This window comes from Onychomys torridus, chromosome 20, assembly GCF_903995425.1.
Source record: "Onychomys torridus chromosome 20, mOncTor1.1, whole genome shotgun sequence".
In the NCBI taxonomy this organism is placed as follows: domain Eukaryota; kingdom Metazoa; phylum Chordata; class Mammalia; order Rodentia; family Cricetidae; genus Onychomys; species Onychomys torridus.
In genome coordinates, this window is record NC_050462.1 from 26,577,925 (window position 1) to 26,600,640 (window position 22,716).

At 38.9% G+C, this 22,716-nt stretch overlaps 1 protein-coding gene across 2 annotated transcripts in view; it reads right to left on the reverse strand.

The window, feature by feature from the left end:
* Acss3 (acyl-CoA synthetase short chain family member 3) overlaps positions 1-22,104 on the reverse strand; it is a 172,797-nt gene extending 150,693 nt beyond the window's left edge. For both annotated transcript variants that reach the window (XM_036169452.1, XM_036169451.1), the window contains exon 1: positions 21,706-22,104. In XM_036169452.1, the coding sequence (XP_036025345.1) occupies positions 21,706-22,004 (299 nt within the window). In that variant the 5' untranslated portion in view covers positions 22,005-22,104. The remainder of the gene's footprint in view (positions 1-21,705) is intronic.
* Between the last annotated feature and the right edge of the window lie 612 nt (positions 22,105-22,716).

Below are 22,716 nucleotides of genomic sequence, written 5' to 3' on the forward strand. Positions count from 1 at the left end.
GGATGTTTAAAAAAGAGTGGGCTGTGTTAGCTTCTCTTTGAGGCATATATGTCCCTAGTTCCTAGAGAAAGAAATTGAAAGTTGAAATACTAAAGAGAGAGGAACTAAAAATTATGGGTTGGATTGTTTTTATTGGCAAAGTCAAGTGAGACAAGAATATAAATTGGGCAAAGGTCAGGTTCTGCTTGGGAAGGTCAAGCACTTTAGAGCTATTGAAGCCGAGGAGCTTGTTTGAAACTGGAGTACTCTTGCAGGGGCAGGAAAGACATGTGTGAGCTTCCTCTCCAAAACCTGAGCACTCTGTTTATAAGCAGAAAGCCAAGAAAGGGTTTTCAGCAGGGAAAATGCTGTTCAGAAATGGATTTGATGGAAAACTCCTGGAGAGCTGTGTGAATATAAGACTTGAGACCTAAACAAGGACATGACATCTGGAAGGATCTATTGACCAGCAGAGAAAGTCATACTAAGAAATAAAAGCATGGGTGTGAAGGAGGCAAATCAAAAGGAATTACAAGTATAAGGAAGGTGGCTACCAAAGAGAGGATTTATGGTCTGCAAATATCAAGCTGATATGCTCTTTACAGATCAGGAACAAGGATAAAAAGAAATAGTTTTGAAGAGGAGAAACAAACATTTTATTAATGCTGTTAATGTGTTAGGTTCTGGGTTCTATATTTTATATGCATGTTATAATATCTAATATACATAACACCCCTTGAGGTAGACAATGGTCTCCCCATTTTACAGAGAGGAAGAAAGCTCAAAGAAGTCAAATAATTTTCTAGAATAGAAAACATGTTTTCTAATTTCAAAGCAATGCTATGAGTATATTTCCTGCTTTAAGTCTCTGGGTGATGATTTGGCTAATTGCTGTGTCCTGCTAGACTCTTAGCTTCCTACAAGAAATAAAAGCATGGGTGTGAAGGAGGCAAATCAAAAGGAATTACAAGTATAAGGAAGGTGGCTACCAAAGAGAGGATTTATGGTCTGCAAATATCAAGCTGATATGCTCTTTACAGATCAGGAACAAGGATAAAAAGAAATAGTTTTGAAGAGGAGAAACAAACATTTTATTAATGCTGTTAATGTGTTAGGTTCTGGGTTCTATATTTTATATGCATGTTATAATATCTAATATACATAACACCCCTTGAGGTAGACAATGGTCTCCCCATTTTACAGAGAGGAAGAAAGCTCAAAGAAGTCAAATAATTTTCTAGAATAGAAAACATGTTTTCTAATTTCAAGGCAATGCTATGAGTATATTTCCTGCTTTAAGTCTCTGGGTGATGATTTGGCTAATTGCTGTGTCCTGCTAGACTCTTAGCTTCCTACAAGCTGACACCTGTGACAACCACTTGAGGACATGAATTAAATGCTCAACACTTACTTTTTAAGTAAGCCCTACAAGTGTGAATGAACAAAAATTAAGTTGTACTCTTCTGACACGTTAACACAAATAAGAAAAGAGTCTGGTGAGGTAAAGACTGATACTCAACAGAAACAATGGCTAGCTAAAAAGGCTACTATTACCTACAAACAGAGAGTGTTTTAGGCAGTTTTGAGAGGGCATTATGTTGCTCTATTCATGCAGTGACATCCCATCTAAATTGCAGACACTTGGCTTTGGGCAGTATCAACTGGCTGTTCCAGGAAACCCTCCAAATTGGGTAATTGCTTACTTGGAGCAGAGTAATAACCTTATGTTAATTTAACCACTAGGGATGTTGTTTGTGTGAAATTGTTTGGAAAGCGCTTTTCTTTGAGAGACAGATAATTTTTTTAACAAAGAAACCAATGCAAATAGAGAGCTGCTCTTTATTCCTATCCCTCTCATGTGAGTATCTATCCTTCTCCGACTCCATCACATAAGTTCTGAGCATGGACTGGACCACTTCAGCATGAAAGGACATCCCACACATCCGCATCCCAGCCTGATCATATCAGATTAAAACTGAATGAATTGCCAACGGTGAGCAAAGCATCCCCAAATGAGAAGAATAGAAAGAAAGGCTTTCAGGAAATCAATACCTGTTATCTGAACTGAGCCCACTGCCAAAGGAGAGAAAAGACATGAATGGATGATCTTGGAGATTCTCGGGCTATGAGTCATGACTGAGAGTAAATTTAGAGAAGCAGGTGAGGACACAAATTTATCAAGTTTCATTTGTATTTGACAAATAAATGCAGGAACAGACAGAGAACTGAAGTGAAAAGAAAGACTTAGTTAAATGTAGAAAAGAGAAGTTATACTTTCCTTGATGCTAAGGGTCAGAAGTCAATAATAAGACCAAATACAATTAAATATTAAATTTGTTGTTTATTAAAATTAAATACAAGCAAAATGGACATAGTAGTTTCCTTAAAGGCAAGCAAATATCTTCTTTCAGTCAGCCTTTCCATGATAGCATGTATGAACATAATAGGAACAGGGGTCCTCCCCCAACTAACTCAGAAAATAAAAAATTCATGAGGCAGTCACAATGGGGCAGATTCCAAATTAGAACAAGTTATTACAAAACCAACTCAGGATATCACAGAGGTTCCAAGGCGATACCATGCAAGAAATTGCAGAATAATCCAGGGAAATAGAAAGTGGTCTCATGGTAAGATATGTTGATCAATATTGACTGGTGTTTGTCAGAGGAGGAAGATGACTTCCTGCATTTAATACCAGGGGTAGTGAAACTCATGAACCAATAAGAGGAGAGGAAGGGAATGGGGAAAGGAAAGAATGAGAAAAACAGTAACAACAGCACCAAAGAGGAGCCTAGCTCATTTATATGTTGTTATATTATTCTACTTGAGAAGTGGGAGTGAGAAGTGGGCAGATATATAGAGATAGAAATAAATGTTCTACTAACTAATGTGCAGTTTTCCTACCATGGCTTGCTCTCTAAGGTTATAACTCATGATAAAACGGGACCACAGCTGTTAAGGTCATTGGGGGCCCTGGGATTTCAGGCCAATTAAGCAGGGAAGTAAAGAGAAAACTGGGAACAAAATACTTACTCAATATGTCCACACGAAGAGGAGGAAAGAGAGGTTCAGGGGATACTTCACTATAAATCCACCTTTTAGGTCACAATATACAGTACATTTTAAATACAAAGTCTCAGTCAAGGTGTGGTCTTTCTCATGGCTGATCCATCATTGAATCAGCTCTAGTCTGTCCTAAAATGGATCTCACACATACTCAAAACTATGTGAAATCTCTTTCAGAGAGCAAGCTTTCACTCTAACTGGATGCAGTCTTCAGATTTTTTTCTTTTTCCAGGATAAGATTCACAGAGAAATTCTAATTTGAGGGATACAGTGTTTCCACAATGTGATACTCAAATGGAGGGCACAAGTGTCTCTTTAGATGTCTTCGTTCTGGCCAGGATTCTTATGGAAACAATGCAATATTCTGAGGAATCTATCGGTTATACTCAAGGCTCCCAGGGGCAACCCCCATTCATTAACTCATTCTGCTCATTACTTACATAAGTTCAGGAGAAATGTTGAGTGCAAGCTATTATCAAAGAGGAAGAATATGATCCATCAACTTCAAATGCCTCAGGATATTTCTTTCCCTTGATCCTTACAGAATATTCTGTCATTGGTCAAAAAAAAAAAAAGACTGTAGAATAGGAAAAGATACACAAACAGCTTTGCTGCCACACTGTTTCATTGTCTACAGTAAAAAGATCCAGGTAAATATGACAGAATGCAGAGATATTTCCAAACTCAGTAACAGCTCTTCTTTCAGGGTTTCTTGCTTTTGTAATAGTTAAGTACTTTTTGTAAAAGGTGAGAATGTATCTTGAACATTAATTTCTAATGAATCCATAATGAAAATGTGGTACATTAACACAATAGAATACTATTTTGCTGTTGAAAAATGAATTTTTCAGGAAAATGAATCGAGCCAGAAAAAAAAAATCATCCTGAGTGAAGAAACCCAGGGCCCCCAAAACAAATTGTGTTTTCTCTCACATGTGGGCATTAGCTTTTAAGCTTGTGATATGTATGCTACAATCTGAATAACCCCAGAGGTTAAGTGTCTAGTAAGGTATCAGGGGGTAGGAGATGATTTCTAGAAAGGCTGAATAATATTGTGGAGAGCTAAAGAAAAAACAGGAAAGGAAGATTAAGTAGGACTAGAGATGGAAGGGGAGGGTAAAGGGAGGAATATGGGGAGGGGCAATTAAGGCCATTTTAAAAACCATATGGAAACCTATTACTGTAGAATCTTCCTTAAAAAAACTCAGGGAATTTAAATAGAATCATCAAATAAAAGGGGGTCTTCAATGTCCCAACTAGACTTCTTAAACCACAAAGTAAAACCTCCACTGTGAGGACTACTGAATTACAACATTTGAAGATTTGGCCAATAGGACCCCTATACCCCCCAGGCTATTGACAAAGCTGTTGATTACTCTCAAGGAGCTGATGGTAGGGCTCTGTTATGAAAGACAATATTTCCTTCTGTCATCAAACACAGAGAAATCAAGCTGGTACCCAGCTAGCAGCTTCACTCCTAGTGACCAGTATTCATGGTACTAGAATGCACTCTGTACACTACCAGGAGAAAGATAATCATCAATATCTCTAGCTACAAACCCTGTGATTCACAACAGTGACATGTCTACAAGATATATTGTTGCAATAGCTGCACAAAGAATATGGGAATAACCAACTACATTTTTCTTAGTTGGATGTTAGCCCCACTCCATGAGATGAAACCTTTACCTAACACTGCAAAAGGGCCCAAGAAATTGAGACTAGATAGTTCATCACCAAAGGGAAAACCTTGTACTATTATTCTGCTAAAGGAATATAACAACCACCACCAGAAAAAGACTCTTACTGATATGCTGCTGTACCCATAGATCAATGCCTTACTCAGCTTTCAACTCACACTGGAGAAGCTTATTTCTGCAGTAGATGGGAATTAACACAGAGGCCCATAATCTGGCAATATGCAGAGAGTGGCTTTGTAGTGCTCAGTACTAAATGAGATATCTTCATCAAACCCTTCCCTTTGGGGTTCAGGAAGCTATGCAGAAAAGGAGACAGAAAGATTATAACAGCCAGAGGTGGTGGATCGAAAAGAGTAAATAGGTCATGGGTCTAGGTGAAAACTTAATGTTTTTTTTTTTTTTTTTTTTTTTTCTGCTGAAGAAATATAAAAAAAAAAAAAAAAAAGACTTTTTATGACATACTGCTATACTCATAGATCAGTGTCTTACAAAACCCAGGGAATAGAAACTTACTCAACTCATGGGATAGAAAACTTAGTTAGAAGTAGAAAGTTTAGCTGTCAGATAATAAGAACTATGAAATTCCAATAATTCTAGAATCAACAGAAAGAGAGACCAACATGCTGCAACCACACATTAAAAACTACATCTTAAAATAAGCATAACACACACATGTAAGATATGAATGACTGCAAGAATGGGTGAATCACCAAAAAAATGTATAAACCTGAGTGGCTTCTTCCCAAAATCACATGGGGTTTTAATCATACACTATAGTTACCAAGAAGTTACCAAAGAAGGAATTTGGGTGGAGGTACAATCATCCCTTCTGAACTATTTTTTAAATTTCTTGTGAGTCTACAGCTACTTCATGATAAGAAGGTTAAAAGCCAAACTAAAAGGATGAATAGTGTTATGAATTATTACGCAGGGACTAGGAGGGTATCCTGCATGTGCAGGGAACCATGCTGGCATGCTGGATAGATGCAGCAGCAGGCTGCCAGGTGACCCACTCCATGTGGGCATGGCAGGCAGTGGAATGTTAATATTTTGACCCGCCCCTTGGCGCTGCCCTGTGTCTTGACACAAAAGCCTCTTTTTAAGGAAAGACTCCACCCCTTCCTTCTCTCTCCCTGCCTCCATCCCTATGAGTTGTGCACCTCAGCCCTCCCCCCTCTTTCTCTCCTCTCTTCATCTCTATTACAATAAACCACTTCTGTATGGATTCGGGGTGTGAACGTCCACCTGCCACCATGCCCACATTGAGTGGGTCACCTGCTGCTGCATCTGTCCAGCATGCCAGCATGGTTCCTTGCATGTGCCAGAACCTGCATAATAACTCATAACAAAAAGAATTATAATAAACACACAAATACTACATATATATGTATATATATGGTATATATATATATAGCATTTATGTACATAATATTTTTATTGAAACATAGAGGATTTTCTACCACTTTCATATTTCTTGTGCTTGTCAGCATAAATTTTAAAATAATTCTAACGTTAAAGTTGAGTAAAAGGCAAGGATATTAATTTCAACCAGGATTATTTCTAAGTAAAGCAATGTCAATATGAATTAAGTCAAACCTAAGCTGTAAAACCTAAGAGATTATGTTTATAAAAGCTCCACTCTTTAATTAAACCCCATGACATTTCCATTCAACCACCACAGCTCACAGAAATGTTCTTCCTTCTACACAGACACAAGCATATAACAAAGTTACAAAGATAACAAAGTTGTTACAAAGATAACAAAGTTACAAAGATAACTAAGCAAAATAGACAAATTCTGTATCCTGCCTTTTTTTTCCCTAGTTTCATCCAGAAATCATCAGAGAATAATGCTAAACAGGACCCTTTGCTACATGTATGCTAACTGTCCACACACCAAGTTCATAAACGAACACTTTCCATTAACATGTCAATAATTTGAAGCTTGAATACAGTGTAGCCCATTTAATTGTCCAAGAGGTCATTCTCCAGATGGTGCTAACCAAGGCCATTATTTCCCTTTACTCTTTTTTTGCTACTTTCTCTTCTTACCTTGCTACTTCTTAGCATGTCTACCTAAAATGGAGAGACTCCCCAAAAGGATATAATTAAAATGACTTGATTCTATTGTGTACAGAAGGACTCATTAGTCGGGAAACAGCCACTGCTTACCGGAATTGGATCCATGTAGGTTATTCACACTTCAACAGTCAAAGGTAATTCACAGAAGAGTTGGTTATAAAACAAAATGGACTTCATTGCCCATAATTTCACAAACTAACGACTAGATAGACCCTATCACCCACGATACACTTCTCTTATTAAATAGCTTATCTGTTGAGCCGCCTTATTATAAACAAACTACTTTTCATTGATATATGAGATTGTTTTTCAAATTCATAATCTATTTGCACTTTAATCCAGCACCTGGCATACTACCTGGCTCATAAAAGTGCTTGATAAATATTTGATGAATGACTAACCTAAGAAAAGAAGAGTATAAATGACAGAGGAAATGAGTTAAGGAATAAGTAAACTACAGAGCCAAGAAAAATACTTTCATAAAAATGCCAAACCCACAAATATAAACACATGTGTGTATGTATACACAGATATGTACACATGAATTGTTTTTAAAGTTATGACATTGTTATTATAAGGATAAAATAGGATTACCCCAGAACAAGTATGACATTTAGTGAACCCGATATACCTAGCAACTTAACAAGTATGAGTTTGCAACCTAGACCTGCCATCTGTTTACTGAAACCACTAGCAAGTTAACTAAATGGCCTGAATTAATTTTTAATATTGTATGGCTTTGAGAAATCGAATAACTATAAGACACATTGTTGTTTTCATAGCGTATTCTTTGAATCTGGTAGACTTAATACTCACTCACAAACACACATACAGGTTTACACAAGCACACACACAAATATACATAAGGATATAGGAAATTCACTTTTATGGTTTAAGACAGTGCTTCTCAACCTGTGGGTTGCAACTCCTCTGAGGATCAATGACCCTTTCACAGGGGTCACTTAAGAACACCAGAAAACATAGATATTTACATTACAATTCATAACAGTAGCAAAATAGTTATGAAGTAGCAACAAAAATAATTTTAAGGTTGGAGGTCATCACAAGATGAGGAACTTATTGAAGGGTCATAGCATTAGGAAGGTTGAGAACCACTGGTTTAAGAGATTTTTGTTTGATTGTCTTTTGGTTTTTCAAGACAGAGTTTCTCCAGCCTGGCTGTCCTGGAACTGGTTTTGTAGACCAGGCTGGCCTCAGAATCACAGATATCTTCCTGCCTCTGCCTCCCAAGTGCTGGGATTAAAGGTGCACACCACAACGCCTGGCTTAGTTTAAGAGATATTTATTGAGAAGTGCTATTATTTCCCTAAACTATACTCCTTGGATATTTAATAAGAAAATCTAATATTCCTTATTAAAGTTATTTTTAATTATAATTTTTAATTAATCATTTGTAAACAAAGTAAACTAAGATTATAGGTGTGAGTCATTAGATAATTTTTAATCATTTAATATCTTTTCTATATTAGAGTGATCTAATAACATAATATCAACTCAGTTCTTCACTGAAATCCTTATAGTCTCTTACACTAGAGCAATAGCTCTCAACCTTCCTAATGCTGCAACCCTTTAATACTTATGTTATGGTGACCCACCCAAAATGAAGTTATTTTCATTGCTACTTCATAACTGTAATTTTGCTACTGTTATGAATCATAATGTAAATATTTGATACACAGAATAAAAAGGGGTCATGACCCACAGGCAGGAGAACTGCTATACTAAAGCCCACTTTTCCACTGCATACTCAGCTCTTAATCTGTATAACACAAATGAGAGAATGTCTTAGGTCGTAGGTACATTTTGGTCCTGATGAATGTAAATACATATTGATTATAAAATACCCTCTACTTTAAAACTTGGCTGGATAATGAGTAACAGTGAGCCAATAGACTCAGAACAAAGCTTAAACCCATAAAGAAGACATAACTTTCATACTTAGATATCTTCTGAGAGGATATATAAGCCATTTGAAAATCTGGTTGAATGAAAGATGCAAATACTATCAGCATGTAATTTATAATGGAGCTCAAATGTCTGAGATGATAAAGGAGGTAAATATGCATATTAGACATTTTAAGATCATTTCAACTGATGTACACTGAACATTCTTCAGAATGTATTTAAATGTGTGTGTGTGTGTGTGTGTGTGTGTGTGTGTGTGTGTGTGTAAATGATTAGACCTGAATCTGAATCTGCCATCCTATTACCTGGTATTTGTATTGTGATATTGTGTCCCCCAATATATTGTGCACTTTATCTGGGGTCAGAGAACAGAACAGCCACTAGATAGACATAGAGGCCAGAAAGTGGTGGCACACATACATCTAATCCTAGCATTCTGGAGGCAGAGATCCATTTGGATCTCTGTAAGTTCAAAGCCACACTAGAAACAGCCAGGCATGGTGACACACGCCTTTAATCCCAGGAAGTGATGGCAGGAAGCAGAAAGATATATAAAGCATGAGGACCAGGAACTAGAGTCTTTTTAAGCTTTTAGCTTTTAGTAGCAGTTCAGCTGAGATTCATTCAGATGAGGACTCAGAGGCTTTCAGGCTGAGGAAGCAAGTTCAGCTAAGGAATTGGTGAGGCTGGCTGTGGCATGTTCTGTCTCTCTGATCTTTCAGCATAAACCCCAATATCTGGCTGAGTTTTTTATTAATAAGACCTCTTAAGGTTCATGTTACAGGTATTAATTTGTTAAATTATTAATATGAGAAGAGCCACAGTGTGCATGGGCTTACACAGCAGATGTCTACTGTTTAAATAAAGATAAATATAATAAGCATTTCTTGCCTAACAAGCATAAAGGGTAACAAATTGGTGTGCTTTTTAGGAAATAACTGTTAAAGATTTTAGGTTAAAATCATTAGTCACACTAGAAGGAAGTAAGATGAATAGAACATGTGAGTCATCTCCAAGAAAACAAAGGGACAGACTTAGCAAGGAGCCTGATCAAAACATGTGCTCGCTAATTGCTACCTTTGCTATTGTTTGTTGTTGTGATTATGGTGTGATGATTGTCATGACTGAAAGGTAACACATCAGCATCCAGGAAAGGAGTGATTCAGGCCCAAAACAGAGAACAATTGCATATGAGTTTCCTTCTCAATCGATCATGGGCTCTACTAGCTACTTCTCATTTTGGCTCATCACTAACACGCTGAAATGAAGCACTTAATCTTTTTTTTATATCATTTGTTTCCCCAAAACTGCCACAGTTTTGATTGAATTAACATAGAAAAGTGATAGAGGTTACAATTTGTTCTGAAAGATACAGGATAGATAGATAGATAGATGATAAATAGATAGATGATAGAAAGAGATGATAGATACATAGAAAGTAGATTGAGAGAAGATAGATTGACTGATGATAGATTATAGATAAATAATAGATAGATGATAATAGATACATGATATGTAAGTAGACAAATGACAGAAAAATAGAGAGAAGATATATAGATAGAAGATAGATAGATAGATAGATAGATAGATAGACAGAGATTCTTGTAGCTAAAAGAACTGATTATAAAGAAATCCCTGAAAAGTGTATTTCTGAGCTTAACTAAGCACGTCATTTATAAAGGTATGTCTTGCTTGATTCCTTCCCTCTTGTATGTGCAGAAGAAAGCTTGGATCAACACAAGTTATGGGGTGGGGAAAGAAGAGCTCCTATATATAAATGTATTTAAAATTAAACCAGACCAACAACTTTCAGAACTACAAACATGCTACCAGTCCTAGCATTTTAATGAGATCTTAGAAAAAACATTTTCAAATATTCATAATTAGATGAATTAATTAAGCTATTTATCATCATCTTCTCATAAAAATAACATTAATGCACACTGCACATGATGAATAATATGGTCATTATAGATTTTCCTTAAGCCAGAAACTAATGGGGAATTCTTAGGAAGATTAATATTGCTTTCTCCTGCTCAGGAAACAGTAATTGTCAGCTGATTTAAAGCTCCCTCCCCACCTTTGAGTATGTTGTGCTCAGAAAAATACAGTTTGTTTTTTATCAGAGTGTATATATTATTGCACAACTAATGTGATATTTATCAAGTATTTATGAGCTACAAATCCAGATTTTTTATTCTTCCTATAACACTCATTTTTATATACACAAATAAATTAGTATTATCACATTTAAGTGGAGAACAGGTACAAGAAGAAAAAAACTAAAATGTATTGAAATTATTACAGAGGTAATACAAATATTTAGAGCAAAAACCAGTCTGGATTCAAATCCTAGATTTGTCATTTACTTAGTAGTTTTGTACATTCACTCAGACATCTGGCAATATCTGTGCCTCCATTTCTACACCCATATAAGAGAACAAAAGCTGTTCTTACATCATATGGTTGTAATAATATTGATCAGATAGAAGCACTCTGTATTGTGCCTGGCCCATGTGTGGCTACAAAAGCTGGTAGTTTTAATGTATGTGTAAAACTTGTGTTCATTAAGACAGTTAATAATGGTAACAGTCCTATACATTGTTTCCTCTCAATCAACAAGAATGTGATGGGTTGTATTATAGTTACAATTGCAAAATCTCAGGAGCTTACTTACAAAAGCATTTGCTTGCCATTCATGCTACTACATTGTGGTTCTGGGTAGATTTCCCAAACAACTACATTCTGTTCATTTTTGCTAGACAATCCAAATTTATTCAGTTCCCCCATGTGCTTCCACAGCAAACCTGGCTTGGTTGGACATAAAGCTTGAAGACACAGCAATGAAAACCTTCACACTGGAGTGACAAGTCATACTCTGCTTATTACATCAGCCAAAGCTTATCACACAATCACAGTTCACACTTGTCCAGAGAAACATAACCTTTCCCCTACACTCTGTGTAGTCTAAGGTCATGAACACATGAGAGAGGAAGACATCAAACACTGAGTTGTATCACATACACAATTTACGATTTTCCCATATCATAACTATTTTGGACAAAGCAATGTTGGAAGAATGGATCCAGGATTCTACATCACAAATTCTAAACCATTTAATGACCCTCACTTTCATTTTGTTCTATTCACCAAAATTGGAAAATCTGGGAAATCTTCATCGGTATGATTACCGAACTCTAGCTCACATTGATTGAATGAAGAGTCAGGGAATTTAGTTTTAAATAGTACTTAGCTCTCCATTGAAAATCAAATAAGAAAGAAGACAGAGAGAAAATAAAGTGACATTAGACAGAATGTTGACTTAGTCCTCAGTGCCCATGCATTCATTAGCACAAAGTTATTTAGCAAATGATCAATAATACAGATTTTACGTCTCTCCAGCAATGAAAAGTGTTATCATTCCATCTTAGTAAATTTTTATAAGTGTCTATATTGATCGACAGTATAGACTGGGAATTCCTTTTCTTTCACTTCCCCTTATTCCTTTAAAATATATATATATATATATATATATATAAAACTTCACTGGTATATACACTTATAAGGTATATCTTAAAAGACTATACTTGGGAAGTGTTATTACCCTAAGAATCAAATCTCAACAGAAGGTATTTCTATTGTCCAAAACTGACAATTTTAGTTGTTTTTGTATCTACCTTGTTCATTTACTGTTTTAAACCAGTGAAGTTTGGTTATTTAATTAAAGGTCATACAATTAAACTCTGTCCCTCTCTAGCTAGATGTTTGAACATCCTTATGTCTTTGGCTGGGTTTTTTGTTTGCTTTGTTTTTGTTTTTCTTCAACTGGACTCTTCCACATGTAGAGTCTTGTACTCTGGTTTTCTTGTATATTAACAGAACAGTAACTTCTTTTATACACCATCATTTACCTCATCCAGCAACAATACCAGACAAAGCAAATATAATTAACCTTTTAGTGTAATAATCTCTTGCTATGTAGTTCAGATAAAGGACTTGAGGTTCTACACTCACATGTTCTGCTTACCACTGTAATTTACAGAGTTTCTTGTGCTCATATATATTTATTGCAAAGATCCATTAGCACCCCACATGTTCTCTTGCAATGACTCATCACAGTGGAAAGGCATGATCTCTTCTATCAAATGGCTCCTAATTGTTTATGAAAGTGAATATTTCTTTAATGAAGCAAGTAACTCCAACCACTACACTTTTTATTTTCTCCAGCTAACAATACAGGGCCAGAACAAAGGAAAAGTAAGTTGCCTTGCAGGAGGCACTAAGAGTTTGGATTTTCTCCAAACACCTGGGAGTTGATCGGTCACAGCTGATTGAATTTCCATTGTTCATTGATTGTGCCATTTGCCAGGCAATCCATCCTTGCTTATGTAATTGCAGCATTCCTGTAGTTCACCCTGTTCTGTCCTGGAGGTTCAGGAGTGTGACAGGCTGAGAAAATTAGATACTGCACATTGCGAGCTACTGACCTTCAGAATACAAAATAAGGCCCATCTTTTAAAATTGGTCTTTCTTGATGAGGTTATTTGGAGGGACGTTATTTCTAACAGATGATTTTTCATGCTGACCATGTGCCTTCTTAAAATATATTTATATCTCTAAAGACAGGTCATTTTAAAATGTAAGTGTACAGTGCACAATGTTATGAATAAATCCACTTAATTTAAAGCTTGTCAAGATGGGGCATGTGTCTCATCTTTAGATAAAACTCTCACTTCAAATTATAATTGAAGATGATTTTGACAACATTTGAAAATATTATTTTCTTGAAAAATGCTGAGAGTGGATGTCATGTAGACCTACCACAGAAAAATAAAACCCATATGAAGTAATGTTTATGTTAACTCAATTTAGTCATGCAACAATCTGTGTATAATTCATAAATTTGTGCCCATGATAAAGGCATATGATGTGAAAGGGAAATAATATTTGATAAACAGGAGGGTCTTTTATAGAAGCCTAAATTTAAAACATACAACAAATGACTGAATTTCCCAAATACTTTAAGGGTAATCAGAATTATTTTGACAAACAACCAAAGTTCATTAGAGAGAATAGATGCTTCCTAGCCATATATTCTTCTTTGCTTTGCAATAAACTCAAACTCACAGAAAAATTGCAAGCATGAGAGAGCTTGCTTCTCTCCCAACTACTTCCTCACACAATGCCAAATGACTCCAGCATAATGAATCACCTAAGTGCGACAAACAAGGACCTTCCTCTGGAGAGCCACAATATAACCATCAGATTCAGGAAACTCAACCTGACATATGACAACCACATAATCCTCAAATCCCATTTAGGTTCTTTAATTATCAGGAAAAGAAGTGTTAATTATAAATAAAATATATCCAATTCTCAATGACCTATTGCAAGTTCAAGTCTCTTTACTCTCCTTTATTTTAGAACAATTTCTCTGTCCAAATTGTCCTTTAAATGATTTGAGATTTGGCACTGGGCTTCAGAAACAGTTGCCTAGGTACTTGTAGAGAAAGATTCTGCACCCAGTTGGAGTGGCGCAAGCCTTTAATCCCAGCACTCAGGAGGCAGAGCCAGGCAGATCTCTGTGAGTTTAAGGTCAGCCTGGTCTACAGAGTGAGATCCAGGACAGGCACCAAAACTACACAGAGAAACCCTGTCTTGAAAAACCATTTTTAAAAAAAAATCTTGTACAATTCATGGCTTAGAGAGCATTATGAAAATTAATTTCATTTTTTTTTTCTAATTTTTACCTGCTTAGCAGTCCAGCTCATTTGAATCACTACAGGGTCTTTAAAGGAAAAAAAAAAAAAAAAAAAAAACAGGATCTTCTAAGTAGCTCCATCTCCATCTTGTAGATTTTTTTCTACCCTGTTTCTTCCTGGAACTTCTAGTACCAAAAAGAACAAAAACAAACCACAAAAAGTTCAGCTTGCAAAATCACTGAGTTCTGAAGCAATTGCTTTCAAAATAAACAGAATTCCCTTCATTCTTGATTTCTCCACTTCAGCCTTGAAGCACACATTTCTCCTACCAGAGGGGAGAGAGGAAAAGCGAGACACTGAAGTTTCATTTGAGTCCGGAGCTTCTAAGAGCTGTTAAGCCTCTTGTTCCTGCTACTGTCAAAGAAGTCTATAGAATGTTCCTGCCTGTTAGCAGGTCACTCTGCGAGGTACTGTTCTACCTTGGGTAGCAGGAATTTTGAAGAGTCTTATTAATAAGATCAAACATGAGGCCAGTTATTGGGGTGACTGCTGGAAGATCAGAGACACAGAAGGAGCCACAGTTTCCTCACCTCACCACTTCCTCAGCTGGTCTTGTTTCCTCAGACTGCAAGCTTCTGAGTCCTCATCCAGGATGGGTCTCAGTTAAACTGTTGCTCCAAAGCCTAAAAGCCTAACCAGCCCAAATGCTTCTAGTTTCTGGTCTTCACGCCTTATATAATCTTTCTCTTTCTGCCTCCACTTCCTGGGATTAAAGGTGTGTGTCACCAATGCCTAGCTGTTTCCAATGTGGCCTTGAACTCACACAGATCCACCCGGCTCTGCCTCCCAAGTGCTGGGATTAAAGGAGTGTACCACCACCACCCAACTTCTGCTATGGCTTGCTCTGACCCATTTTCTAGGCACCATTTTTGGCTCTGTTCTAGTGGCTGTCTGTTCTCTGACCCCAGATAAATTTATTAGGGTGCACAATATTATGGGGAACACAATACCACCACAATCCTGGGCAGCAGCCTCTCCATGGGCATCACCTAATTACAAGTCATCAAGTATTCCTTGGTGTAATAACTAATTTCTTGGAGAAATAATTAATTTCTTTCAATTCAGTATTCTTAAAACTTCTCCTCCAGAGCACTTGACCACTACAGACTTTCCCATGTTTTACAATCTCTTCCCTTCTTTAACATCATAAAATTAAAATACACTTCTCTTTGTCTAACACTCTCTTGAACAGGTCTCATCATTCCCATAGACAGTGATTTCTTACTTGTACTTCTCTGAAAGCTTCACCTTACTGAAGTTTCTCTTTTCATTCCTCCTGTTTTTTTCCTGGGTTTGCTAGGTATACCATTTTGCGTTAAGGCTCCCCTGATAGTTCTAATCTCTTACATATCCATATAAGAACTACTGAAATACAAAGTCATACTTGGCCTATAATGATTTTATCCCACTGGCACAGATAATCTCTACTCTAGTAGGCAATGTAAATAAAAAAAAATCATGCTCACCATGATCAAAGTGAATGACCAGAACTGGCAAAGTATGATGTAATATTGATGGGAACAATAGTCAAAAAGGGTTAGCCAAATGTTACCATGCAGGGATCTCGATCTCAGTCTCTCTCTCTCTCTCTCTCTCTCTCTCTCTCTCTCTCTCTCTCTCTCTCTCTCTCTCTCTTTCTCCCTCCCTTCCTCCCTCTCTCTCCCTCCTCTCTCTCTCCTTCCTTCTTTCTCTCCCCCCTTCTCTCTCTCTCCTTCTCTCTCCCTCCCCCTCTCTTTCTCTCCCTCTTTCTTTTCCTCCCTCCCTCTCTCCATTCCATCCTCTCTGTCTCCCTCCTCACTCTTCTCCTCCCCCTGCCCAGCCCCCTCCCTGTTCCCTTTCCCTCTCTTTTTCTGTCTCTTTGGGGTAGGGTTTGAAGGTGTTTATAAGAGAGGCTCACACACTGAGCTGTTTCCAAAATTTTTAATTTCTGGTAAAATAGCAAAATATTTAAGTGCTGGAAACGAATTTAAACACACCACCACCACTACCACTGCCACCACTGTCAAGGCTCAGCAAGGCTCAGGGCACATAATGCAAGAGGACAGTAAAAGATGAACGATAGGGAGGATGGAATGAAAAGTTGTCTTGTGAATGTGACATGGCCGCCACACTCATGGACTCACAACCGCCCTGATTGAACACATCAGTACAAGACCGAGTCAGTAAACAAACATTCCACCATGCAAGAGAGAGGGACTGTTCCACCTGTGGGAACTAACGGCATGAGAGCCACAGAAGGAGAGGAAGTCATCATCTTCAGCAATGGAGCTGCTGGGGTTATTATGCTCCAGCAGAGAGAGTCACGCCCTATGCCCTGGCTCAATGCAGTGGGTCACAAAGCAAAATCTATAGGATAAAAATTTAAAATTAAACTATGAAAGTGAGTGGAGACTTGGGAGGAAATGGGAATTGATGGGGTGGGGAAAAGATAAGAGATGGTGGAGGGACAATTATGATCAGAACTTATACATGCACAAAATTGCTAAAGGGTAAATTAATAAACACACACAAGTAAATAAAGAAATAAAACATCACCTCAGTAAGGCACAGCTATTGCTGACTTCTCTGATTATGACCGGCAGCTTATAAAGCTGCAAATGTCTTTGCTTGCTAGCTACTCCAGGCCTTCTGAAGCCATCATGAAGCTGTCTTCTATAATCAGTCACTCTTGACTCAGGAAAAAAACAACAACAACAACAACAAAAAAAAAAAACCACTGTATAAGCCACTGGTACACCGTTAACTACCCTTCAGGGGCCTCGGGACTTTCTTATCTCCCTAGATTTACCATATTGCTAGCAACCCAAAAATGTCTTGTTACCTATCAGAGTTCTACTTGCAGACCTAGAGTCCCAGGGCTATGATTCCCTTTTAGCCCTTCTTGGCACACACTAGCTCGCCTGCCCTCTCCATGATACCGTACCCAGCCCTTGCCATTACAGTTTTGTAATGATGTGCTTCATGCCTTACCGTGAATCCTTTCGCCATCTCTTCATCGTTACCTACACAGTGTAGACATGGTGAGCATGAGATCGGTATCCTTTCATTCTACTGAGCCAGTTTTAAGGCTTGGCAGGATTAAACAAGTGTAAATTGAGCAAGAAATGCATCTGGAACGTGTACCTTTTCAAACCACACTATTTCCACTGCTGGAGTGTTCATCTAGATTAAGTACTTTTCTAGTCATATAAATTTAGTCTTTTCGTTTTCAGTTTATAATAATGCATATTTGATTCTGATTCAGATTCTGAGAATCTATTTATTTATTTATTTGTTTGTTTGTTTGTTTGTTTTTGAGTAGGGCATGCCAAGGTGTACCTGTGGAGATCAGAGGACAACTTTGAAGAATCGGCTCTGTCCTCCCACCAAACGGATCCCTGGGATTGACCTCAGATTGCCACATTTGGCGACAGGTGCTCTTACCTACAGAGCCATAACCATCAAGTCCCCAGATACTGAGAATCTTAAAACTGAATGTTGTTTAAATAAGACTGAGCTAAAAGTGGAGTATGGTACTTCTATAGAAAGGAATCGACTGATGGCCTAGAACATAGACTATATTCAAAACGGAAAAGTGAACTCCCGAATCCTTCAGAGAGAAACAGCTGTATTTCAGTTTCAGGATAAGCAAAATGATGTCTCTTCATTGGACAAAAAATAATAACCCAGGGTATTCACTGTTGTGTTCCAAGATTAAAGAAATTACTAGGCTTTCTATTTGTTCCAGTTGTGACTACAATCTCCCTGAGAGTCTCTCAAATAGAGATTTTAATATCCAGAAAGAGAGGCATCAATAGGAGAAATGATCAAACCCTAAGGAGAGCTGGTACTTTGCAAGCTTAAAGCTCGTGTTTAATATTGGCCTTTACTGTTCAGAGATCTCAGAGTGCAGGGACAGAGATGTGTTTCAGTTACTTGCCTATGCTGTACAGTCTACATGTTAGCCTTAAGATGCCTATTCCATGTTTATACTCCCACACACGTAAAATATAGGGGACTTTATGCCATTTCAGAAACTAGTCTGCAGTGCCACATGTGTTAGCCACGCTTTGATAAGCCTGCATATTTGAGGGAAGTTTATGATTAGGAAAATGAAGAGATGGCCTTGTCGTGACAGAAAACACACCTGGCTTGCAGGAATTCAACAAGAGTCAGCAACTATGCCCCAGGTTTAGCAGCTACCACTGGGAACATGCAGTTCCCTAACGTAACCCCTTTCATTCTGCTGAAGAACTTAGCTGAAGTTGCCTCACATTGAGTCATTCACCATTCAAAGACAGCAAAACATTGTTTGTCGTTTTGTCGAAGAATGCCGCTATTTGATGATCATCTTTTAAAATGTAGGCTAGCTCTACCCTAGCCCACAGAGATGCATAGGAGGACAGACAACATTCACCTTTCCTTGTGTTTGGCCTTGTTGGAAATCACTAACCAAACAGGAATAGCGGCAGATTACGTAACAGTATGGTATAGTGATGGTAACTCAAACTGAAGCCATCTACTGATTGAAAGTGAATTTTGGTGTCCCAGTTCTGCCCCTTCCTCAACTCTGCCAACCAAATGTCTTAGGAAGACTGAGTCAGACCTCTGAACTTGTCCAGTCTAAAAATTTTATTATTCATATTGATCTTCACGAATGCCATGACAGAGGTAAGAAAGCGTGACTGTAAGAGTATAAAGATGAATAATTTAGCAAATGCTGCTGATCTACAAGGTATTGAAATGATTTACAGACAAGGACCTTTTTAAAAAGTTCTCATTAAAAGCACTACTTTCTGCACAAAACGTTTATAAAATGTAGGCTAAAAGCTGGAGTTTAAATAAGAAAAATAGTTATTTGAAAGGAGATCCAGCATCTTAAGTGACCTTTGGCCACTCACATGCACTGTTTCTGTGTTTGCTGACTCCTGTGCCTTCCCTGACCTATGCTAGTCCTCGAGAATCACTGCAGTCTCCTCTCATTTTTATTGCCTGATGCTTATTTGATTACATCAGTTTTCAATTACAGTATCCCAGTTGCCTCGTTGTAAAATTGTTTTAACTGCATTTATGGATTTATTTATTGTGTGTAGATGTGTGTGGATGTGTGTGTGTGTGTGTGTGTGTGTGTGTGTGATGTGTGTGTGTCTCTGTGTATGTGTCTATTTCTGTGTTTCCTGTGTGTGTGTCTATGTGTATGTGTGTGTGTGTCTTATGTGTGTGTCTCTTACGTGTGTGTGTGTGTGTGTGTGTGTGTGTGTGTGTGTGACTATGTATGTGTGTATGTGTATCTCTGTGTGTCTCTCTTGTGCATAGTCTGTGTGCATGTGTGTGTATGTTTTTGTGTATGTATGTGAGTATGTGTGTGTGTCTGTATGTGTGTGGTATGTGTGTCTGTGTGTGTGTGTGTGTGTGTGTGTGTGTGTGTGTTATAGCATGGGTACAGATAACAGAGGAAGCTTTTGAAAGTCAATTCTCACCTTCTACCATGAGAGTCCGCAGGACTGAACCTAAATCATCAAATCAGGCATCAAGAGCCTTTACCCACTTAGCCATCTCACCACCACACCTACCACCCCCTCAACCAGGACCTCTTAACTGAAATCTCTGCATACTGCTTTTGTGGTAAAAGTGCCCACATAAGATTATTAGAGAACAGCATTTATGACAGATATGTGAACACTGAGCTTTGAGAACAACCTCAGATGATAATCTCTGTTGTGATATGAAGGACACCAGGAATGCTGCCTGTTCCTACAATGATTATAATGTGAAAATAAAAAGATAGTTTTTCCTCTAGTAACAATTATAGGGTCTAATCCACAGGGTTACTCATCCTTAATCCTTTCATCAGCTAATCCTCAAACTAATGATTTGATCTTAAGAGAAGAAATGACGCATCAAGAAGTCACTTGACTATGAGTCCAGTAACTGAGTGGGGGCAGAACTCGAATCCAGGCAGGCTGGTCCAGAGAGTAAACGTTGCTTTTCACGCATGGCTATCTACTTCGTGCCTGGTTCGCCGCCGGCACACAAAGGTGGACCAATCAAATACTACTGGAAAAATAAGTGGAACTGGAGGGACAAGGTACTCACACTTGGAAGAAGCATCATGTAAACATTCCCACAAAACAAACACAATGAGAGACAAAGCACGATGGGGACACAGAACAGGCTCCAGCCACTTTCCTTACAGACTCTCTGCTCTGAGAAGAAAGGCATCCACCAAAGAGCCAAATGTCAGCTTGACCAATGCACTGCCCTCCTCTGCTAAGCAGTGCCTTTTCCAATTTTACAGATGATTAGCGGATGGGAGCAACCATATCCTTAAAGGTCTCAGCACCTAGAAATCACCACTTAGGTTTCCACAAACTATGGGCCTCACTCTCAATAGCCTAACAATGTCTTCTACAGTGTGCCTGTTTATTGTAATATATATTTAAAAAACATAAACAATGTATTTATAATTGAAACTTCAAGAAGAAAACTTTCTTCCAATCATGAGTCCTAACAACACCTTGTCCCTGGGCTACCCTTGCTTGCATGTCATAAACACAACAGGCCTCTGGGTCTGGACCTCCTCCCAGCTGTTCGGCACACTGTTTTAAGTCTCTTTTTGCTCTAGTCCTTTCCTCCCACTTCTACAGCCCCAACAATGACAGTGTCAGTTCCTTCCAGCTGTTTTCTATGCCCTTGGACTCTGATAATTAGATCATGTCAGCCTTGAGAAGATACGAACTACCTACGTTTCATCCTTCCAAACCCCGCTCAGTGACATTTTACTGAAGACTTTCCTCAACCCCTTTCCTCCCCGCCAACAGTCAGGTCCATCATTTCCTAGCCTTGTACATGCTCTGTATTTGTTTCCACGGTGTCTCCTCTTCCAGGAGGTGCAGTCCAGTGCAGAAAGCAAGCCTTTGTTTTGGAAAGCCTTTGTTTTGATCTCTCAACATCCCCACTGCAGCTAGGCAAAGCTACTGCAAGTAACTCTCTACCTGAAACTGGGATGGCTCTAGATAACCAAGAACTTCAAAAGGAGAATGTAGGACGGTTGTGAGAATGAAACCAACCAACAATGGAAAGAGCTGAAGTCATCTTAAATTTTGATTTCCCCCCCCCCTGGTAGAACTCCAGGATCCTGGTCCAAGACCTTCCTGCCCATGGCATCCAAGAAGTTAGGAGGTATTGGAATTGACTAAACAGTCACTCACCAACTAGTGGAAGGCGGGTAGCTGCTTTCTAGCGTTTTGGTCCAGGGCTTGTACCAACTGATCTGTTCAGCAGCTTTACCCCAGAACCTCTCCGGGTCGGCCACAGAGGCTGCGAAATGGGTCCTGTACTCGCCACCACTGGAGGTGGTCAGAGTCCTGCAGCCCCTGCCCCCAAGTTGACCCGCCACCAAAGCCCTTCGGGCAGCACCAGCTCCTCTTGCTGAAGGGGACCCTGGCAGGGGCGCCCCAAGCGTCCCGGCGCCTGTTACTTTGCGACATTGCAGCCAGGAAGGTTTCATTCTTCTTCTCTGTCCCCCTAGTTGCAGGCCCGGCAGCTGTGGTGACAACTACCCCTGAGGGGAGCTTGCAGGAGGCGGGGATTAATTCCCAAGTCAGCCCCTAGCCTAGAAGTTTGGAAGTCAAAGTGAAGTCTGCGATAAAAACCGACCTGGAGTCACCAGGAAAGCAACAGGCTGGAGCGGAGACCCGGGGACGAGGGGGGGGGGGAGGGTGCAGGAGTCTACAGAAGTTGAGCGGCGTCACCCCTTAAATTCAACTCTAACACGGATTTTCAACCCATGGCAGTCACTTGTCACTTGACAGAGCGCCTCCGGATTTAGATACAGGAGGACACCGAGAACAAGGCCTAGGGGTCCAATGGCTTATTATAAATCAAGTGTGTGTCTCTGTCCCGCGGCAGAATCACGTAACTCTGGATGGACATGACAGTGAAGCCCTGGGGTCTTATTTTCCTTTACTCATTTACTTCTTTGCTTGAAATTCGACTCAGACCCTAGTTACTAAAACCACAAGCAGCTCCAGGGCAACGTTTGTTCCAGGATTTCCTGGCAGCCCGAGAGGAGGCGTGGAAGGAGGGTTGGACCGCAGGGGTGGGTGATTGACAGCAGGGCTACTGGGGAAAGGTAGCCCTGCTGGGACCTGGAGGCACCTGCCAGTCCACTCCACTGGTTTCAGAGGCAGGAGCACAAAGAACTGGCGGGTATTTCTAAG